Source organism: Paramisgurnus dabryanus, chromosome 10 (genome assembly GCF_030506205.2).
Source record: "Paramisgurnus dabryanus chromosome 10, PD_genome_1.1, whole genome shotgun sequence".
Taxonomy (NCBI): Eukaryota; Metazoa; Chordata; class Actinopteri; order Cypriniformes; family Cobitidae; genus Paramisgurnus; species Paramisgurnus dabryanus.
The window spans coordinates 25,568,823-25,591,995 of record NC_133346.1 but is presented as its reverse complement, the minus strand read 5'-3'; the positions used below and the strand labels follow the sequence as shown (position 1 = coordinate 25,591,995).

Here is a 23,173-nt window from a genome sequence, read left to right as displayed (position 1 = left end):
TTATCGTATTTAAACCAAATTTGGTGGGTGTCATCACAATCAAGACCTGAGTCACAATTTATTTTTTGGTCAGTGCCCCCTAGTGGTCAAGTCATTTAAGGCTATATCTCTGCATCTCTTTATTGTATTTACACCAAATTTGGTGGGTGTCATCACAATCAAGACCTGAGTCACAATTTATTTTTTGTCAGTGCCCCCTAGTGGTCAAGTCATTTAAGGCTATATCTCCGTATCGCTTTATTGTATTTACACTAAATTTGGTGGGTGTCATCACAATCAAGACCTGAGTCACAATTTATTTTTTTGTCAGTGCCCCCTAGTGGTCAAGTCATTTAAGGCTATATCTCCGTATCGCTTTATTGTATTTACACTAAATTTGGTATGTGTCATCACAGTCATGACCTGAGGCACCATCTATTCTTTCGGCACAGTGCCACCTAGTGGTCTCAAGATACGAAACAATTGCTTTTTTTCATAAAACTAATGCAAACTTAGATCTTAAATCATGACAGTCATCATGTATGAATCATTTTTTGCCATGTTTGGCTTGACCCCGGTATCGCTGCTTGCAGCTATATTTAGGGGTCAAGCCCCGAAGGGGCGAAGACCCCTATTGTATTTGTTAGTTTTCTTATTATTATTATTATTCTTCTTCTTCTTCTTCTTCTTCCGCCATTGCGGTCTATGGCAGCCCATAGAACCGTACGTAGGAAAGTTATGAAATTTGGCACACTGATAAAGGACAGTCCAATGTGTCCCCACAGCAAATTTGGAGTCTCTAACTCCAACCCTCTAGCGCCACCAACAGTCTAAAGTTGCACTTACGTTTTTGTTTATAACTTCTGACCCGTACGTCCTAGAAACGAAATTCTTGTTTCCTCTGATTCCTTGGCTCAAGACGATTCGACTGGACCCTATGACGTAATTTTCCGTCATGAAAATTTTTCCGCCATTTTGAATTATTCGTAAAACCTACTTTTGCGAACTCGTCCTAGAGCTTTTGCCCGATTTCCACGAAAATCGATATGTAGCATCTACAGACTCTCACGGCAAAAAGTTATGGAATTCATGTCGATTCGCCAATCTGTTTGCGTAAACCGCGTCAACAAATTTTAAGTAGAGTGCAAAAAAACGGATTTGAGGCTGTATCTTCGCCAAACTTAATCCTATTGAAACGACACTTGGTACTTGTGATGCCAGTCAGGAACTGAGAGTGCATGCCCAGTTTCGTCGCAGCGCCACCTAGTGGTAAGACGAATGTTTTACACACCTATAACTTTGGCTGTGATCGACGTATTTTCATGGGACTTGTTTCCTTGGAGTCCTGAATAGTTGCCGAGTCCAACGATACCAAACATGCCAGAATTGGCCTTACGGTTAACCCTGCGCGGCAAAATAGCACTTAAAAAACACGCGCGAATATCTCCGCGAGCGTAATTCTGATCGACTCGAAAACATCATAGGAAGAATATTGCATTACCTTCTGAACAAAAAGTTCTATTGGCATTGTATTAAAATTTTCATCAGAAATGGCTGAAAATCGCAAAAAACGAAAAATTACCTTTAAATTTTGTGTTTTTACACATAAATGGCTATAACTTCGTAACGCAAAGAGATTTTTTCACCATATTTGATACGCTGATGTACGACCACAGTCTGAGGCTACACAAAAAAAATTGTATGGTTGCACCACTAGTTGGCCTTATAATTTAACAAAACCTTTGAAATCAAGCCACCCTATGGTCATACAACTGTTTCTTCACTAAACTAAAGTGTATAGTCATAAAACTAGCTAGATGTAACACAGTTATGACCTGAGGTTGCATGCACAATTTTGTCATTGCGCCACCTACTGGTTTTGAGATAGAATAACGCATTTTTTGCCTAAAACTACTGCAACAACACATCTAAAACCATAAGTCATCATGGATTATTCCTTTCATGGCTTTGACTATAATCACTAGTGGATGTCCATTTACTCTCTAGCAACCAATGAGAATACGTTATCAACTGTTTTTGCAAGAGCTTTTTCTCTGCATCAGAACATCGCAGAGACATGGGGGTGGGCTCTTTTGACTCATTAACACCACTGTAACATTTTGTGAGCTGAGTATTGCCACTAGAAGCACCACTCATTTTTACGTCAGTGTTCTAGTTATCAATGCTCGACGAAAGAGAGGGAGAGATGACACTGAATGAAAACACAGCTTTTTAGCTGATAACTGTTATATTATTTAGTCTGAAATCAAGAGATTTTCCCAGGTTCTTTAAACTGCTCATCCGAATTCAACTTTACTTTCTGCTGTGCCCTTTTTGGCTTGACCCCGGTGATTGCTGCTTGCAGCTATATTGGCAATTGTTTCTGTTAGTAAATTTTTCTTCTTCCGCCATTGCGGTCTATGGCAGCCCATAGAACCGTACGTAGGAAAGTTATGAAATTTGGCACACTGATAGAGGGCAGTCCAATGTGTCCCCACAGCAAATTTGGAGTCTCTATCTCAAACCCGCTAGCGCCACCAACAGTCCAAAGTTGCACTTATGTTTTTGCTTATAACTTTTGATCCGTAAGTCCTAGAAACGAAATTCTTGTTTCCTCTGATTCCTTGGCTCAAGACGATTCGATTGGACACTATGACGTCATTTTCCGTCATGAAAATTTTTCCACCATTTTGAATTATTCGTAAAACCTACTTTTGCGAACTCGTCCTAGAGTTTTTACCCGATTGCCGCGAAAATTGGTATGTAGCATCTAGAGACCCTCACAGAAAAAAGTTATTAAAAGAATTTTGATAAACCAATCCGTTGTCGTATAGTGCGTCAACAAATTTTACGTAGAGCTCAAAAAAACTGATTTTAGGCTGTATCTTCGTCAAACTTAGGCCAATTGACACGACACTTGGTACTTGTGATGCCAGTCAAGAACTGAGTGTGCATGCACAGTTTCGTCGCTGCGCCACCTAGTGGCCAGACAGATGTTTTATACACCTATAACTTTGGCTGCGATCAACGTATTTTGACGGGACTTGATTTTTAAGAGTCCTGAGTAGATGCCGAGTCCAACGATACCAAACATGCCAGATTTCATCCTACGGTTAGCCCTGTGCATTAAAATAGCGCTTATAAAACATGCGCGAATAACTCCGCGAGCGTTATTCCGATCGACTCGAAAACACCATAGGAAGAACATTGCATTACCTTCTGAACAAAAAGTTCTATTGATGTTATATTAAAATTTTCATCAGAAATGGCCGAAAATTGCAAAAAACGAAAAATTACCTTTAAAATTTGTGGTTTTTACACATAAATGGTTATAACTTCACAACGAAAAGAGATTTTTTCACCAGATTTGATACGCTGATGAATGAGCAGAGTCTGAGGCCACACAAAAAAAATAGTATGCCTGAACCACTAGGTGGCCCTATAATTGAACAAAATATTTCATATCAAGCAAGCCCTATGGTCATACAACTATTTCTTTGCCGAACTAAAGTGTATAGTCATGAAACTAGCTAGATGTAACGCAGTCATGAAGTTGCATGCACGATTCTGTCATAGCGCCCCCTAGTGGTTTGGAGATAGAAAATAGCTATTTTTGCCTAAATCTACTGCAACAGCACATCTAAAACCATGAGTCATCATGGATTCTTCATTTCATGGCTTGGTCTATAATCACTGGTGGATGTGAATTTACTCTCTAGCAACCAATGAAAAAACCCTATGAACTGTTTTTGAAAGAGCTTTTTCTCTGCATCAGAACATCGTAGAGACATGGGGATGGTCTCTTTTGACTGATTCAACATGTTGTAACATGTTGTGACCCATATTATGCCACTGCAAACATCACTCACATGTCCTTCTGTGCTCTAATGTTCCATGATTGTCAATAACATAGATTATTTTTGTTGATTACTTTTGCGGTTTTTTCATCTGAAATCATGAGGTTTACATAGGTTCTTTAGTATTCTTATCCAAACTCAACTTTACACCCTTCTGTGCCCTTTTCGGCTTGACCCCGGTATTGCTGCTTGCAGCTATATTTATTAGGGGTCAAGCCCCGAAGGGGCGTAGAACCCTATTGTTATTGTTAGTTTTCTTATTATTATTATTATTATTTTTCTTCCTCGTTCTTCCGCCGAAAGTCAATGGCAGCCCATAAAACCGTACATAGGAAAGTTATGAATTTTGGCACACATGTAGAGGACAGTCTCAGAAGTTACTATAGCAACATTGGTGTGTCTGACTTAAACCCTCTAGCGCCACCAACAGTCCAAAAATCCACTTATGTTCATGCTCATAACTTCTGGCCCATGAGTCCTAGAAACTAAATTCTTGTTTCCTCTAAATCCCTGGCTCATGATGATTCAAATGCACACATTGATGTCATTTGTGTCATGCACATCTTTCCGCCATTTTGAATTTTTTGTAAAACCTACTTTTTCGAACTCCTCCTAGAGCGTTCGTCCGATTTGCATGTCCTTTGGTATGTAGCATCTAGAGACACCCCAGACAAAAAGTTATCAAAAGCTTTTTGATAGACCAATGCGTTCTCGTATAAATTGACAACATATATGGCGGCGAGCACGCCAAAACGGACGTGAGGCCGTATCTTCGCAAAACTTTATTGTATCGACACGAAACTTGGTATATGTCATTACAGTCATGACCTGAGGGTGCCTGCAACGTTTCGTCGCAGCGCCACCTAGTGGTCACGAGATTCGAAAAATGCCTATTTTTGCTTATAACTTCTTCAAACTTGAGTCTAAAATCATGAAGGTGGTCTTGTTAGATTCCTTGAAGCATGCCGAGTCAAACGATACCAAACGGTTTTCGGTCGGCCATTTTGGGTGTCGGCCATTTTGAATTTTCTCATTAAGTTCAGTATTTCACAAACAGATTGGCTTATCGCTACGAAATTTGGCATGGTTCATCAGTGACATGTTCTGAGCGCACCTATAAATCTTTAGGACGGCGCCACCTAGTGGTCAGGATATGTAAAATAAATTTTTAAAATCTTTATATCATTTGATTAAATTGCCACTATGACATAAGACTTCACTCTATTGATTCCTTGGCTCATGCTGAGTCCGACTGTACCAAATATGTCAGAGTCAAACCTACTTCCTGTCGGCCATTTTGATTTATATTGAACAGCTACTTTTTCGAACTCCTCCTAAAGCGCTCGTGTGATTGACTTGATTTTTGGTATGCATCATCTAGAGACACTCTAGACAAAAAGTTATCAAAAGATTTTCGGTAGACCTATCCGTTGTCGTATAACGCATCAAAGAATGCGAGGGCGAGCACGCCAAAATGTGTTTGAGCCTGTATCTCCGCAAAACTTTTGCGTATTAATATGAGACTTGGTATATGTCATAACAGTGATGACTTGAGGGTGCATGCACCATTTCGTCACACTGCCCCCTACTGGTCACGAGATATAAAAAATGTCTATTTTTGGTTATAACTACTGCAAATTTGAATGTAAAATTATGAGACTGGTCTTGTTAGATTTCATGAGGCACGCCGAGTCAAACGATACCAAATGGTTTTTGGTCGGCCATTTTGTGTGTCGGCCATTTTGAATTTTTCTTTAAGTTCAAGTATTTCAGAAACGCAATTGCGTATTGTTATGAAACTTGGTATGGTTCATCAGCAACATGTTCTGGGAGGACTTGTAAACTTTTCGGTGCCCCCTAGTGGTCAAGAGATTTGAAGCTATATCTCTGCATCTCTTTATCGTATTTACACCAAATTTGGTGGGTGTCATCACAATCAAGACCTGAGTCACAATTTATTTTTTGGTCAGTGCCCCCTAGTGGTCAAGTCATTTAAGGCTATATCTCTGCATCTCTTCATTGTATTCACACCAAATTTGGTGGGTGTCATCACAATCAAGACCTGAGTCACAATTTATTTTTTGGTCAGTGCCCCCTAGTGGTCAAGTCATTTAAGGCTATATCTCCGTATCGCTTTATTGTATTTACACTAAATTTGAAATGTGTCATCACAGTCATGACCTGAGGCACCATCTATTCTTTCGGCACAGTGCCACCTAGTGGTCTCAAGATACGAAAAAATTGCTTTTTTTCATAAAACTAATGCAAACTTAGATGTTAAATCATGGCAGTCATCACGTATGAATCATTTTTTGCCATATTTGGCTTGACCCCGGTATCGCTGCTTGCAGCTATATTTATTATTATTATTATTATATATTATTCTTCTTCTTGTTCTTCCGCCATTGAAGTCAATGGCAGCCCATAGAACCGTACATAGGAAAGTTATGAAATTTGGCACACATGTAGAGGACGGTCTTAGAAGTTACTATAGCAACATTGGTGTATCTGACTCAAACCCTCTAGCGCCACCAACAGTCCAAAAATCCACTTATGTTCATGCTCATAACTTCTGACCCGTGAGTCCTAGAAACTAAATTCTTGTTTCCTCTGAATCCTTGGCTCATGATGATTCAAATGCACACATTGATGTCATTTGTGTCATGCACATCTTTCCGCCATTTTGAATTTTTCGTAAAACCTACTTTTTCGAACTCCTCCTAGACCGTTTGTCCGATTTGCATGTCCTTTGGTATGTAGCATCTAGAGACACCCATGACAAAAAGTTATCAAAAGCTTTTTGATAGACCAATGCGTTCTCGTATAAATTGACAACATATATGGCGGCGAGCACGCCAAAACGGACGTGAGGCCTTATCTTCGCAAAACTTTATTGTATCGACACGAAACTTGGTATATGTCATAACAGTCATGACCTGAGGGTGCCTGCAACGTTTCGTCACAGCGCCACCTAGTGGTCACGAGATTCGAAAAATGCCTATTTTCGCTTATAACTACTTCAAACTTGAGTCTAAAATCATGAAGGTGGTCTTGTTAGATTCCTTGAAGCATGCCGAGTCAAACGATACCAAACGGTTTTCGGTCGGCCATTTTGGGTGTCGGCCATTTTGAATTTTCTCATTAAGTTCAGTATTTCACAAACAGAATGGCGTATCGCTACGAAATTTGGCATGGTTCATCAGTGACATGTTCTGAGCGCACCTATAAATCTTTAGGACGGCGCCACCTAGTGGTCAGGATATGTCCTTTTTTTTTTTAAATCTTTATATCATTTGATTAAATTGCCACTATGACATAAGACTTCACTCTATTGATTCCTTGGCTCATGCTGAGTCCGACTGTACCAAATACGTCTGAGTCAAACCTACTTCCTGTCGGCCATTTTGAATTATATTGAACACCTACTTTTTCGAACTCCTCCTAGAGCGCTTGTGTGATTGGCTTGATTTTTGGTATGCATCATCTAGAGACACTCTAGACAAAAAGTTATCAAAAGATTTTCGGGAGACCTATCCGTTGTCGTATAACGCATCAAAGAATGCGAGGGCGAGCACGCCAAAATGTGTTTGAGCCTGTATCTTCGCAAAACTTTTGCGTATTAATATGAGACTTGGTATATGTCATAACAGTGATGACCTGAGGGTGCATGCACCATTTCGTCACACTGCCCCCTACTGGTCACGAGATATAAAAAATGTCTATTTTTGCTTATAACTACTGCAAATTTGAATGTAAAATTATGAGACTGGTCTTGTTAGATTTCGTGAGGCATGGCGAGTCAAACGATACCAAATGGTTTTTGGTCGGCCATTTTGTGTGTCGGCCACTTAGAATTTTTCTTTAAGTTCAAGTATTTCAGAAACGCAATTGCGTATTGTTATGAAACTTGGTATGGTTCATTAGCAACATGTTCTGGGAGGACTTGTAAACTTTCCGGTGCCCCCTAGTGGTCAAGAGATTTGAAGCTATATCTCTGCATCTCTTTATCGTATTTACACCAAATTTGGTGGGTGTCATCACAATCAAGACCTGAGTCACAATTTATTTTTTGGTCAGTGCCCCCTAGTGGTCAAGTCATTTAAGGCTATATCTCTGCATATCTTTATTGTATTTACACCAAATTTGGTGGGTGTCATCACAATCAAGACCTGAGTCACAATTTATTTTTTGGTCAGTGCCCCCTAGTGGTCAAGTCATTTAAGGCTATATCTCCGTATCGCTTTATTGTATTTACACTAAATTTGGTATGTGTCATCACAGTCATGACCTGACGCCATCTATTCTTTCGGCACAGTGCCACCTAGTGGTCTCAAGATACGAAAAAAATGCTTTTTTTCATAAAAATAATGCAAACTTAGATCTTAAACCATGACAGTCATCACATATGAATCATTTTTTGCCATGTTTGGCTTGACCCCGGTATCGCTGCTTGCAGCTATATTTATTATTAGGGGTCAAGCCCCGAAGGGGCGTAGAACCCTATTGTTATTGTTAGTTTTCTTATTATTATTATTATTATTTTTCTTCCTCGTTCTTCCGCCGAAAGTCAATGGCAGCCCATAGAACCGTACATAGGAAAGTTATGAATTTTGGCACACATGTAGAGGACAGTCTCAGAAGTTACTATAGCAACATTGGTGTGTCTGACTCAAACCCTCTAGCGCCACCAACAGTCCAAAAATCCACTTATGTTCATGCTTATAACTTCTGACCCATGAGTCCTAGAAACTAAATTCTTATTTCCTCTGAATCCTTGGCTCAAGATGATTCAAATGCACACAGTGATGTCATTTGTGTCATGCACATCTTTCCGCCATTTTGAATTTTTCGTAAAACCTACTTTTTCAAACTCCTCCTAGACCGTTTGTCCGATTTGCATGTCCTTTGGTATGTAGCATCTAGAGACACCCAAGACAAAAAGTTATCAAAAGCTTTTTGATAGACCAATGCGTTCTCATATAAATTGACAACATATATGGCGGCGAGCACGCCAAAACGGACGTGAGGCCTTATCTTCGCAACACTTTATTGTATCGACACGAAACTTGGTATATGTCATAACAGTCATGACCTGAGGGTGCCTGCAACGTTTCGTCACAGCGCCACCTAGTGGTCACGAGATTCGAAAAATGCCTATTTTCGCTTATAACTACTTCAAACTTGGGTCTAAAATCATGAAGGTGGTCTTGTTAGATTCCTTGAGGCATGCCGAGTCAAACGATACCAAACGGTTTTCGGTCTGCCATTTTGGGTGTCGGCCATTTTGAATTTTCTCATTAAGTTCAGTATTTCACAAACAGAATAGCGTATCGCTACGAAATTTGGCATGGTTCATCAGTGACATGTTCTGAGCGCACCTATAAATCTTTAGGACGGCGCCACCTATTGGTCAGGATATGTAAAAAAATGTTTTTAAATCTTTATATCATTTGATTAAATTGCCACTATTACATAAGACTTCACTCTTTTGATTCCTTGGCTCATGCTGAGTCCGACTGTACCAAATATGTCTGAGTCAAACCTACTTCCTGTCGGCCATTTTGAATTATATTGAACAGCTACTTTTTCAAACTCCTCCTAGAGCGCTCGTGTGATTGGCTTGATTTTTGGTATGCATCATCTAGAGACACTCTAGACAAAAAGTTATCAAAAGATTTTCGGTAGACCTATCCGTTGTCGTATAACGCATCAAAGAATGCGAGGGCAAGCACGCCAAAATGTGTTTGAGCCTGTATCTTCGCAAAACTTTTGCGTATTAATATGAGACTTGGTATATGTCATAACAGTGATGACCTGAGGGTGCATGCACCATTTCGTCACACTGCCCCCTACTGGTCACGAGATATAAAAAATGTCTATTTTTGCTTATAACTACTGCAAATTTGAATGTAAAATTATGAGACTGGTCTTGTTAGATTTCGTGAGGCATGGCGAGTCAAACGATACCAAACGGTTTTTGGTCGGCCATTTTGTGTGTCGGCCATTTTGATTTTTTCTTTAAGTTCAAGTATTTCAGAAACGCATATGCGTATTGTTATGAAACTTGGTATGGTTCCTCAGCAACATGTTCTGGGAGGACTTGTAAACTTTCCGGTGCCCCCTAGTGGTCAAGAGATTTGAAGCTATATCTCTGCATCTTTTTATCGTATTTAAACCAAATTTGGTGGGTGTCATCACAATCAAGACCTGAGTCACAATTTATTTTTTGGTCAGTGCCCCCTAGTGGTCAAGTCATTTAAGGCTATATCTCTGCATCTCTTTATTGTATTTACACCAAATTTGGTGGGTGTCATCACAATCAAGACCTGAGTCACAATTTATTTTTTGTCAGTGCCCCCTAGTGGTCAAGTCATTTAAGGCTATATCTCCGTATCGCTTTATTGTATTTACACTAAATTTGGTGGGTGTCATCACAATCAAGACCTGAGTCACAATTTATTTTTTTGTCAGTGCCCCCTAGTGGTCAAGTCATTTAAGGCTATATCTCCGTATCGCTTTATTGTATTTACACTAAATTTGGTATGTGTCATCACAGTCATGACCTGAGGCACCATCTATTCTTTCGGCACAGTGCCACCTAGTGGTCTCAAGATACGAAACAATTGCTTTTTTTCATAAAACTAATGCAAACTTAGATCTTAAATCATGACAGTCATCATGTATGAATCATTTTTTGCCATGTTTGGCTTGACCCCGGTATCGCTGCTTGCAGCTATATTTATTATTAGTTATTCTTCTTCCGCCATTGCGGTCTATGGCAGCCCATAGAACCGTACGTAGGAAAGTTATGAAATTTGGCACACTGATAAAGGACAGTCCAATGTGTCCCCACAGCAAATTTGGAGTCTCTATGTCTAACCCGCTAGCGCCACCAACAGTCCAAAGTTACACTTATGTTTTTGCTTATAACTTCTGATCCGTAAGTCCCACAAACAAAATTCTTGCTTCCTCTGATTCCTTGGCTCAAGCCGATTCGATTGGACCCTATGACGTCATTTTCCGTCATGAAATTTTTTCCGCCATTTTGAATTATTCGTAAAACCTACTTTTGCGAACTCGTCCTAGAGTTTTTACCCGATTGCCGCGAAAATTGGTATGTAGCATCTAGAGACCCACACGGCAAAAAGTTATCAAAAGAATTTCGATAAACCAATCCGTTGTCGTATAGCGCGTCAACAAAATTTTCGTAGAGTGCAAAAAAACAGATTTTAGGCTGTATCTTCGTCAAACTTAGGCCTATTGACACGACACTTGGTACTTGTGATGCCAGTCAGGAACTGAGTGTGCATGCACAGTTTCGTCGCAGCGCCACCTAGTGGCCAGACAGATGTTTTTTACACCTATAACTTTGGCTGTGATCAACGTATTTTGACGGGACTTGATTTTTAGGAGTCCTGAATAGTCGCCGAGTCCAACGATACCAAACATGCCAGATTTCGCCTTACGATTAGCCCTGAGCAGCAAAACAGCACTTAAAAAACACGCGCGAATATCTCCGCGAGCGTAATTCTGATCGACTCGAAAACATCATAGGAAGAATATTGCATTACCTTCTGAACAAAAAGTTCTATTGGCACTATATTAAAATTTTCATCAGAAATGGCCGAAAATGGCAAAAAACGAAAAATTACCTTTAAATTTTGTGTTTTTACACATAAATGGTTATAACTTCGTAACGCAAAGAGATTTTTTCACCATATTTGATACGCTGATGTACGACTACAGTCTGAGGCTACACAAAAAAAATTGTATGGTTGCACCACTAGTTGGCCTTATAATTGAACAAAACCTTTGAAATCAAGCCACCCTATGGTCATACAACTATTTCTTCACTAAACTAAAGTGTATAGTCATAAAACTAGCTAGATGTAACACAGTTATGAACTGAGGTTGCATGCACAACTTTGTCATTGCGCCACCTACTGGTTTTGAGATAGAAATATGGTATTTTTGCCTAAAACTACTCCAACAGTACATCTAAAATCTTGGGTCATCATGTATTATTCTTTCATGGCTTGGAGATCATTGGTGCATGCCAATTAACTCCCTAGCAACCAATTAGGATACCTTATCAACCCTTTTTACAAGAGCTATATCTCTGCATCAGAACATCGTAGAGACATGGGGGTGGTCTCTTTTGACTCATTAACACCACTGTAACATTTTGTGAGCTGAGAATTGCCACTGCAAGCACCACTCACATTTTCTTCAGTGTTCTAGTTGTCAATGCTCCTCGAGAAGAGAGGGAGAGATGACACTGAATGAAAACACAGCTTTTTTGCTGATAACTGTTATATTATTTAGTCTGAAATCAAGAGATTTTCCCAGGTTCTTTAAACTGCTCATCCGAATTCAACTTTACTTTCTTATGTGCCCTTTTTGGCTTGACCCCGGCATTGCTGCTTGCAGCTATATTTAGGGGTCAAGCCCCGAAGGGGCGAAGACCCCTATTGTATCCGTTAGTTTTCTTTTTATTATTATTATTATTATTATTATTATTATTATTATTAGTTATTCTTCTTCCGCCATTGCGGTCTATGGCAGCCCATAGAACCGTACGTAGGAAAGTTATGAAATTTGGCACACTGATAAAGGACAGTCCAATGTGTCCCCACAGCAAATTTGGAGTCTCTATCTCTAACCCGCTAGCGCCACCAACAGTCCAAAGTTGAACTTATGTTTTTGCTTATAACTTCTGATCCGTAAGTCCTAGAAACGAAATTCTTGTTTCCTCTGATTCCTTGGCTCAAGACGATTCGATTGGACCATATGACGTCATTTTCCGTCATGAAAATTTTTCCGCCATTTTGAATTATTCGTAAAACCTACTTTTGCGAACTCGTCCTAGAGTTTTTACCCGATTGTCGCGAAATTTGGTATGTAGCATCTAGAGACCCTCACGGCAAAAAGTTATCAAAAGAATTTCGATAAACCAATCCGTTGTCGTATAGCGCGTTAACAAATTTTACGTAGAGCGCAAAAAAACAGATTTTAGGCTGTATCTTCGTCAAACTTAGGCCTATTGACACGACACTTGGTACTTGTGATGCCAGTCAGGAACTGAGTGTGCATGCACAGTTTCGTCGCAGCGCCACCTAGTGGCCAGACAGATGTTTTTTACACCTATAACTTTGGCTGTGATCAACGTATTTTGACGGGACTTGATTTTTAGGAGTCCTGAATAGTCGCCGAGTCCAACGATACCAAACATGCCAGATTTCGCCTTACGGTTAGCCCTGCGCAGCAAAACAGCACTTACTAAACACGCGCGAATATCTCCGCGAGCGTAATTCTGATCGACTCGAAAACATTATAGGAAGAATATTGCATTACCTTCTGAACAAAAAGTTCTATTGGCACTATATTAAAATTTTCATCAGAAATGGCCGAAAATTGCAAAAAACGAAAAATTACCTTTAAATTTTGTGTTTTTACACATAAATGGTTATAACTTCGTAACGCAAAAAGATTTATTCACCAAATTTGATACGCTGATGTACGACCACAGTCTGAGGCTACACAAAAAAAATTGTATGGTTGCACCACTAGTTGGCCTTATAATTGAACAAAACCTTTGAAATCAAGCCACCCTATGGTCATACAACTGTTTCTTCACTAAACTAAAGTGTATAGTCATAAAACTAGCTAGATGTAACACATTTATGACCTGAGGTTGCATGCACGAATTTTGTCATTGCGCCACCTACTGGTTATGAGATAGAATATGGCATTTTTTGCCTAAAACTACTGCAACAACACATCTAAAACCATGAGTCATCATGGATTATTCCTTTCATGGCTTTGACTATAATCACTAGAGGATGTCCATTTACTCTCTAGCAACCAATGAGAATACGTTATCAACTGTTTTTGCAAGAGCTTTTTCTCTGTATCAGAACATCACAGAGACATGGGGATGGTCTCTTTTGACTCTTTTAACTTGTTGTAACATGTTGTGACCCATGTTTGCCCACTGTAAGCATCACATACATGTCCTTCAGTGCTCTAATGTTCCATGATTGTCAATAACCGAAGGACAGTTGCAGTAGACAAGAATATAGATTATTTTTGTTGATTACCTTTGCATTTTTTCATTTGAAATCATTAGGTTTACCTAGGTTCTTCAGTCTGCTTATCCAAACTCAACTTTACACCCTTCTGTGCCCTTTTCGGCTTGACCCCGGTATTGCTGCTTGCAGCTATATTTATTATTATTATTATTATTATTCTTCCTCCGCCATTGCGGTCTATGGCAGCCCATAGAACCGTACGTAGGAAAGTTATGAAATTTGGCACACTGATAAAGGACAGTCCAAATATTATCCACAGCAAATTTGGAGTCTCTATCTCAAACCCGCTAGCGCCACCAACAGTCCAAAGTTGCACTTATGTTTTTGCTTATAACTTTTGATCCGTAAGTCCTAGAAACGAAATTCTTGTTTCCTCTGATTCCTTGGCTCAAGACGATTCGACTGGACCCTATGACGTCATTTTCCGTCATGAAAATTTTTCCGCCATTTTGAATTATTCGTAAAACCTACTTTTGCGAACTCGTCCTAGAGCTTTTGCCCGATTTCCACGAAAATCGGTATGTAGCATCTACAGACCCTCACGGCAAAAAGTTATGGAATTCATGTCGATTCGCCAATCTGTTTGCGTAAACCGCGTCAACAAATTTTACGTAGAGTGCAAAAAAATGGATTTGAGGCTGTATCTTCGCCAAACTTAAGCCTATTGAAACGACACTTGGTACTTGTGATGCCAGTCAGGAACTGAGAGCGCATGCCCAGTTTCGTCGCAGCGCCACCTAGTGGTAAGACGAATGTTTTACACACCTATAACTTTGGCTGTGATCGACGTATTTTCATGGGACTTGTTTCCTTGGAGTCCTGAATTGTTGCCGAGTCCAACGATACCAAACATGCCAGAATTGGCCTTACGGTTAACCCTGCGCGGCAAAATAGCACTTAAAAAACACGCGCGAATATCTCCGCGAGCGTAATTCTGATCGACTCGAAAACATCATAGGAAGAATATTGCATTACCTTCTGAACAAAAAGTTCTATTGGCATTGTATTAAAATTTTCATCAGAAATGGCTGAAAATTGCAAAAAACGAAAAATTACCTTTAAATTTTGTGTTTTTACACATAAATGGCTATAACTTCGTAACGCAAAGAGATTTTTTTACCATATTTGATACCCTGATGTATGAGCATATTTTGAGGCCACACAAAAAAAATTGTATGCTTGCACCACTAGGTGGCCCTATAATTGAACAAAACCTTTGATATCAAGCCAGCCCTATGGTCATACAACTGTTTCTTCACTAAACTAAAGTGTATAGTCATAAAACTAGCTAGATGTAACACAGTTATCACCTGAGGTTGCATGCACAATTTTGTCATTGCGCCACCTACTGGTTTTGAGATAGAATAACGCATTTTTTGCCTAAAACTACTGCAACAACACTTCTAAAACCATGAGTCATCATGGATTATTCCTTTCATGGCTTTGACTATAATCACTGATGGTTGCCAATTCACTCCCTAGCAACCAATGAGAATACCTTATCAACCGTTTTTGCAAAAGCTATATCTCTGCATCGGAACACCGTAGAGACACGGGGGTGGGCTCTTTTCACTAATTAAACTTGGTTTATCTAGGTTCTTCAGTCTGCTTATCCAATCTCAATTATACATCCTTTTGGGCCCTTTTTGGCTTGACCCCGGTGATTGCTGCTTGCAGCTATATTTTTAATTATTATCTTCAAATAAATTGTTTTTACAAATAAATAAAACTTCAGAAAATATATTTGATAGTTTGTTAGAAAAATTAAGAAATATTTTTTAGGGGGGCTAATGCCTGGCTCACACTACAGGATTTTTTAAATCCTGGCAGATTATGAAATCTGGTTGCAGCACACACATAAGGAGAATCTTGTCAGATATTCTTCTCTCAAATCTTAAACATGCTCACACTACAGGAATTTAAAATCCTAGTGCATCACACACTAAAGGATATTATTAGGATTATCTTGCCAGAGCAAGCACTTCACGTCACCTCAGGAGAAGAGTATAAGGAATGAAGATTATGATACATTTATTATGATTTCTTTTTAAATATTTACAAAGTAGCAGCTTTCATTTTGAAACCTAGGTGATTTCTCCTCCTCAGCTCTTGTTTATGGCAATGATCATGATATGTTTTAAGGATGTGTTATGCAGGCAGTGTTTGAATGCATACTGTAGATGTATGCACAATCTAGCACCAACTCAGGTCTAATCCTTATGCAAGATTTACTTAAATTTAAACATCTATTTAAAAACATATTTTAAATAGAATTGGCTAGTCTATATATCACTTGTGTTTTTTTTTTTTTTTTTTTTTTTTTTGCACATTTAGGAGTTACTATTAAGTGATGTATGCTATTTCTATCAATGCTCTGTTTTCCTGTTTCTTCCTAACAGGAATATTATTGTAGGTTTATAAGCATTGCTGCTAAATGACTTATGCTTGGTTAAACTCTATTTTGCACTGTTGTTTGCATTATTTAATTCCACTGTATATATACTGCTCTACAGTGGTATTATTTTTTGCTATATACTATGCAAATTCTATTTTTCTTGTTTATTCTTCTGAGGCTACTGGTCTTTGAGAGCTTCTAAACAAATTTCATTATAGTTTTATTATGACAGTAAAGTTTCTATTTTATTCTAATCTATTCTATCTTGCAGTGTAGTGTCTAGTGTTAAATTCAGTATTTACATTACCAATGGTTCTGGACAAATATGTAATTTAATGTGAAACGTTGTAAGTCTGGATATGAGGCGCATCAGATTCACAAGTGTTCGGTGTTTCAGCAATCAGTTTCTGTGCGTTTGTGGAGCACGTCACAAAAAAGAACTGAAAATCGTCATATCAATTTAAATTCGTTTTGTTAATACAGTATGCTAATTATTTAAGTGCAACATATTTCGTGTATGCCTATTTATTTTATTAAATTTCATCTATACACAGAATAGCTGCAGGTGCGTGATGTGACTGACCATCATCATGTTCTGTTGTTTTTAAGATATTTTAGATAATGTTTATAAAAGAGTGAACAACGTGAATCAAGCGAGGAATTCATTTCGATATTTTAAATCGCCTGTCTGCCCCAACGAGCTGCAGTTGTGGCGGAATGAAAGTAAAATGAAACATTAACTTCCACAAACTATTTCTCCGGCTGCGCTGTCTACCCGTACTGCAGCTTGTTTCGCGGTCCCGAAAGCTGTCAATCATCTCCGTCTCTCATTGATTATTGTGAAAGTACTGACGTAATTATGCGGATTTAAAATCCTAAATATCAAACATGTTTGATAAGATCGGGGCGGCCCCGATTTGCTTGAGAGCATATCGCAAGGTGTAAGTTTGACTTTTAAACGTCTCACATTACAGGATAATCTGGGCCGAACTTCGGAGCCGATCAAGGTCCATTGCCCGATTTTCCCTCGGATTCTCGGGAGGGGAAAATCGGGGTAAATTCGGCCCGATTATCCTGTGGTGTGAGCCAGGCATAAGATGGCAGATAGGGTGGCTGGAGCCCCCCTAAAAAGGGTCTAGAACCGCCCCTGTTAGCCGGTAAACTATAGATTTAATACAATAAGTTGGCAGTCTTAAACAAATGCAATTTCCTTACATTAAACAATTTCTAACTGAACTTATTGTCTGGAATAAATTCAGTTAGCAATACTGGAATTACTTTCTTTGTGGGGACCATAGGGATTTCCAGGTACACAAACTTTTGCTGATGTGTGAACAAAACTTACAACACCTCTAGTTTCATGTGTGAGATAGCCTACTACACGATTGGTGCCCTGCATGCCCCACTATACTATATATTAGTACAGGTGCTTGAACTCATATCGGTGCATGGTCTGTTTTATCCTTAAAGAAACTGTGAAAATGGTCATGAGTAAATTACTTTAACATAATTTTGTAAAGCCTTTGATACAGTTAAACATGCAGTTCTTCTTTCTAAATTGTCTAATTTCCAGTTTTCATCTGATGATCTAGCGTGGATATCCTTATATTTATCAAATAGAGAACAATGTGTAAAAATTAAAGGGGTTAAGTCCTGTAACTTAATTTATACAATGGGTGTACCACAAGGATCAGTGTTGGGTCCCTTATTATTCAGTCTTTATGTAAATGATCTTTCAGATCAGTGTGAAGGAATACAAGTGTAAATGTATGCTGTGATGATAATGTAATTTTTATGCAGCTGAAAAGTTACATGATGCTATGGGAAGAATTATACAGTGGCTGAAGCAATCGTGTCTTAGCTTGAATATTGGTAAAACAAATATAATGTTTGTCTTAAAAACAAAGGTTCAATCCCCTGTTGATATTTTTAGAAATGGTGAAAAGATAGAATAGTTAATGAGTTAAATTATCTTGGTGTGACATTGGATTCAAATATTAGTTTTAAAAAACATGTAAAGATTAGACAATGTCTTTCTGACGATGTAGCCAAGAACTTTATGCATGCTACAATTCTTTCTCATTATTTGTAGTGTCTTACATGTTGGTGTATCATTATTTGTACTGTTTTTCAACACTTGGAGAAACTTACATTTTTTGAGTTTTGACAATTATGTGTTTTTTTATTTGTGTATGGTTTATAAAATTTTAAATGGACTGGCTCCTTCGGAACAGATCATCTATAAATAACGCAGTTGTTCCTTTTTGCCACTCTGCTTTTGGACTATCGTCTTTTGCTGTGAAAGCTACGACTCACTGGAATGCTTTGCCAGAGGATATAAAAGGGTGTAAATCTATTGTATTTTTTAAATCGTTTTTTTAATCCAATCAACTTTGTAGACATTGACATGGTTGTGGTTTCATTTATCTTGTCAGCTAAATCCGGTACAATGCATGGAATGAAAACATTTGTGTTAAAAATTGTACATGGTCCCTTTATAAATAAATAAATAAAGCAACTAACTAGCTGACAGAGACATATTGTATGAGCAAACATTGGGTATTCATAATGATTGAAATGTTTTCTTTCTGGTTGTAGTGATTTAGAGTCATACAGTAAATTTAGTCACTACACCTCTTACCGGCTGCGGCTGTTCGGCAATACAGCAGTTGAAGCACAACCAGAATTCACTCATGACTATCAGTCAAACAGCGTGGTGGTGTCCGCCTGCCCAGAGGGGCCCTGATGGTGCGAGACAGGGCACAAGTGCACAAAGAGCCTCGGTTTCCTTGATACTTTGTCTAGAACAGATTATCTGAGGCGTCCAAACTCTGATGATGCTGGAGCTGGGCAGACTGAACAAAGCAGGCAGAGATCCAGACAGGAAGCTTATTTACAGATCATTCCACCAAACAAACACCCAGACCTGCTGGACACAGAAGGACATTGTCAGATGATCAGGGTTAACAATGCTTGCATAAACAAAGAGAAATAAGCTTTTGAAATATCAAGATAGGGTTAAAAACATTTAACTCTGGTTAAATGTTTGTATTTGAATTATTACAAAATTAATAATATTATTTGAAAAATGTGACAAGCTTGTCAAGTATGCAAATCAACAAATGTAGACGCCTTTCAGACATAGAAGAGGAATTAACTAAATTGGAACCCTCTTATAAAATATCCTCTAGTCCTTTCTTCTTTAATTAAAGAATAGTCTGTAAAGTATGAATATAATACTATATTATCTGGACAGGTATGGGATCAATTGTTAAGGGTAAGACAAAAATATCTCGAGTTAGGGGATAAGGCCCATAAATTGCTGGCTTGACAGCTGAGGGGTTTACAAGCTAATGAAGTCATACACAAAATTAATTCAGAAGCAGGGGACACACTTGTTGATCCTTAAGGTATAAACAATCGCTTCAGAGAATATTATGAGCAATTATACACATCAAATGCAAGAGGGGACATATCTAATTGGCTAGGACCTTTAAAATTTGACGATATTCAAATTTATTTTACGATATTGAACTCCAATTCATCTTGTCCACCCTCCTATGTTAGCTCCTGCCTTCACGAACTTAAAACATGGATGTCTGATAACTTTTTACAGCTTAATGCTGGAAAAACTGAAATCTTGCTGATTGGCCCCAAATTCAAGAGACCGCCTGAACATGACATTTTTATTGATGGTGTTCAAATTAGACCTTCAAAAACTGTGCGTAATCTGGGAGTCTTGTTTGACCCCATGCTATGCTTTCATTCCCACATTAGCCAGACCGTAAAATCATGTTTCTTTCACCTGCGGAACATTGTTCGTGTACGCCCCTCTCTTAGCTTTCTAGATGCGGAAACTGTCATTCACGCTTTCATCACTTCAAGATTGGATTTTTGTAACTCATTATACATTGGCCTACCCACCAAAGGATTCCATCGACTACAAATGGTACAAAACTCTGCTGCACGAGCCCTAACATATAATAAAAAGTCTGCCCACATCACCCCGATCCTTCACCAACTTCACTGGCTTCCTGTCATATATCGCATCCAGTTCAAAGCACTAGTCCTGGTATATAAAGCCTGTCATGGCCCGGCACCCAAATACCTCATTGAACTAGTGCAACCATACGTTCCGACTAGGGCCCTTAGATCTAGCACTGACAATCTGCTCGTCGTACCCAGGTTCAAACTCTCAACTCTGGGTGGTAGGGCTTTTAGTGTTGCAGGCCCTACGGCATGGAATAAGCTGCCACCTAATCTTCGTGCGTCCGACAACCTCCAGACCTTTAAAAAACAACTTAAAACCCATCTATTCACAATGTTCAATAAATATCTCAGTTTTCTCTGTTCAACACTTTTCTTCTTTACTTTATTTCTATATTCCATCAAAATGTATGTTTGGTTATGTTATTTGCTTTCTTTGATTAATGTTGATCAGTGTTTCCTTGTCTCCATCTGCCTGCTGCTTGTTTGTCTGTCATAATAAGCAATTGGCCTGTATATTTGTCTAATTATTTGTATTCGGCCCACATTGTGAAGCGACCTTGGGTTCTTGAAAGGCGCTATCAAAAATAAACATATTATTATTATTATTATTAAATCTTGCCTGACATTGCCTGTGAGGCCTTAAATTCTGACATAACTATTCCAGAGATTATTGATGCTGTAAAATCCTTTCCTAATGGTCCTAAAGTCACCAGGGCCAGATGGTTTTGGTATTGAGTTATACAAAACATATTCTGAAAAGGTGGCTCCTCTCCCACTAAACAAAAACACGTCCAGAAGACGTCATTATAACGTCTTTGTCTACCGTTTAAAAGACGTCCACTGAGTAGCCAGAATGAAAGTTTTTGCAACGTCTTTTTTAGAAGTCTTTTTTGTGTTGAAATTAGACGTCCTACTGACATGTTTGTTGAACATTTAAAAGACGTCCAGTGGGGAGCCAGAGACAACGTTCATTCAACGTCTTTTTTAGACGTCTTTTTTGTGTTGAAATTAGACGTCCTACTGACATACTTGTTGAATGTTTAAAAGACGTCTACTGGAAAGCCAGAGACAACGTTCATTCAACGTCTTTTTTAGACGTCTTTTATGTGTTGAAATTAGACGTCCTACTGACATGCTTGTTGAATGTTTAAAAGACGTCCAGTGGGGAGCCAGAGACAACGTTCATTTAATGTCTTTTTTAGACGTCTTTTTTGTGTTGAAATTAGACGTCCTACTGACATGTTTGTTGAACGTTCAAAAGAAGTCCATGGAGTATCCAGAATGAAAGTTTTTGCAACGTCTTTTTTGTGTTGAAAATAGACGTCCTACTGACATGCTTGCTAAACGTTTAAAAGACATCGTTTAAAGGATGTTTTTTAAATGTTCATTATTGAAATCCAAGTGACATCCTTACAGGGTTTTTTGATGTCTTTGCAGACCTCTAAAAGACATTCATACAATTTTTAATTATGTTTAATTTCAGACATCCCTGTTGACCTCCATTTAAACCAGGTGTACAATTTTACTTCTTAAGGCAACAGTTCAAAATAGTCTTATCACCAAATATGCTACAAAGGGTTTGGACATCAACACTTTTTCAGTTACTGGATGTTGACCGTGTGCACACCTACTGCTTTAAAATATTAAATACCCATCCCCTTGGCTGACATGTACCCATCCAAGAACTTTAGGTGGGCAGAGACATTTTGTAATATGGGTCACAGTATGTAAGAAGGATAAGGACGATGACAGGTAACACTAAACAGAACTTTATTTGACAGACTATGGGTAAATACCCATAACATAGACAAGAACCGACAATGAATAAAGACAATGGTAAACATGTGTGTGTATAAAACAATTAAAGATGGTGGTTGAGGGGGTGCAAATGATTATGGGTAATGTAGTCCAGTGAGCGAGAGCAGACGATCCCTGCAAACTTGCGCCGTGGAGAGCAATGAAGAGTAGGAGGAGGTTCTGGAGGCAGATGGATTGCCAGGAGGAGGAAGAAAGATGCAGTCCAGGATGGGGCCTTGAGCAAGGCGACACATGAGCATGAGAAGCCATGGAGGAGTGGAAGGAACCATCATGGAGGAGACCAGGGTGCCGACTGATGGACACAGAGCTGCAGACGGTGGCGGAAGAGCCTGAGATGTAACCAGACAGACACAGAGCCCGGCTGGAAACAAGGTGCTGGAGAGCCAAGGCTTTTATTGTGGCCAGCTTAAGTCACACCTGTGCAATAATCATGCTGTCTAATCAGCATGTTGATGTGCCACACCTGTGAGTTGGATTATCTTGTCAAAGGAGAAGTGCTCACTTACACAGATTTACACAGATTTCTGAACAATATTTGTGAGAAATAGGCCTTTTGTGTACATAGAAAAAGTATATGTTTTTCTATACATGTCTTTGCAGAAAACTGAAACGAAAAAAGAAGGCAAAATACTTTGTTTCCCTTTAGCTTCCAGACAGACTGTAGCAGTCAGAAATGTCATCTGCATTTGATGAATAAATGCAAAAAATGCAAAAAATGCAAAAAAAAAAAAAAAAATATATATATATATATATATATATATATATATATATATATATATATATATAAAAACATGTGCCAATTTCATGTGATTTCTTGATTTTAAATAGCAGGTAGTTCTCCAGACTATTTGACAATAAATTCTTGATTTATAAAAAAAATTCCATATGAGTTCATATCGGTCTCTGGTCAGGGGTTCAGATATTTTATATTTTTGGCACAGCCATAGACATCTACTATCTTCATACAAGAAATAATTGGCCTTGTAAATGTTTCAGGAAAACGTGTAGACATCATAGCTTAAATTCCATAACATGCCAATTAT

General features: G+C 38.6%; 1 protein-coding gene across 1 annotated transcript in view; it reads right to left on the bottom strand.

Moving 5' to 3' along the window:
- cdc42se2 (CDC42 small effector 2) overlaps positions 1–23,173 on the bottom strand; it is an 88,609-nt gene that overhangs the window by 47,203 nt on the left and 18,233 nt on the right. Inside the window, exon 3 of the mRNA XM_065240640.2 lies at positions 18,964–19,251. Coding sequence (XP_065096712.1) covers positions 18,964–19,017 — 54 coding nt within the window. The 5' untranslated portion in view covers positions 19,018–19,251. The remainder of the gene's footprint in view (positions 1–18,963; positions 19,252–23,173) is intronic.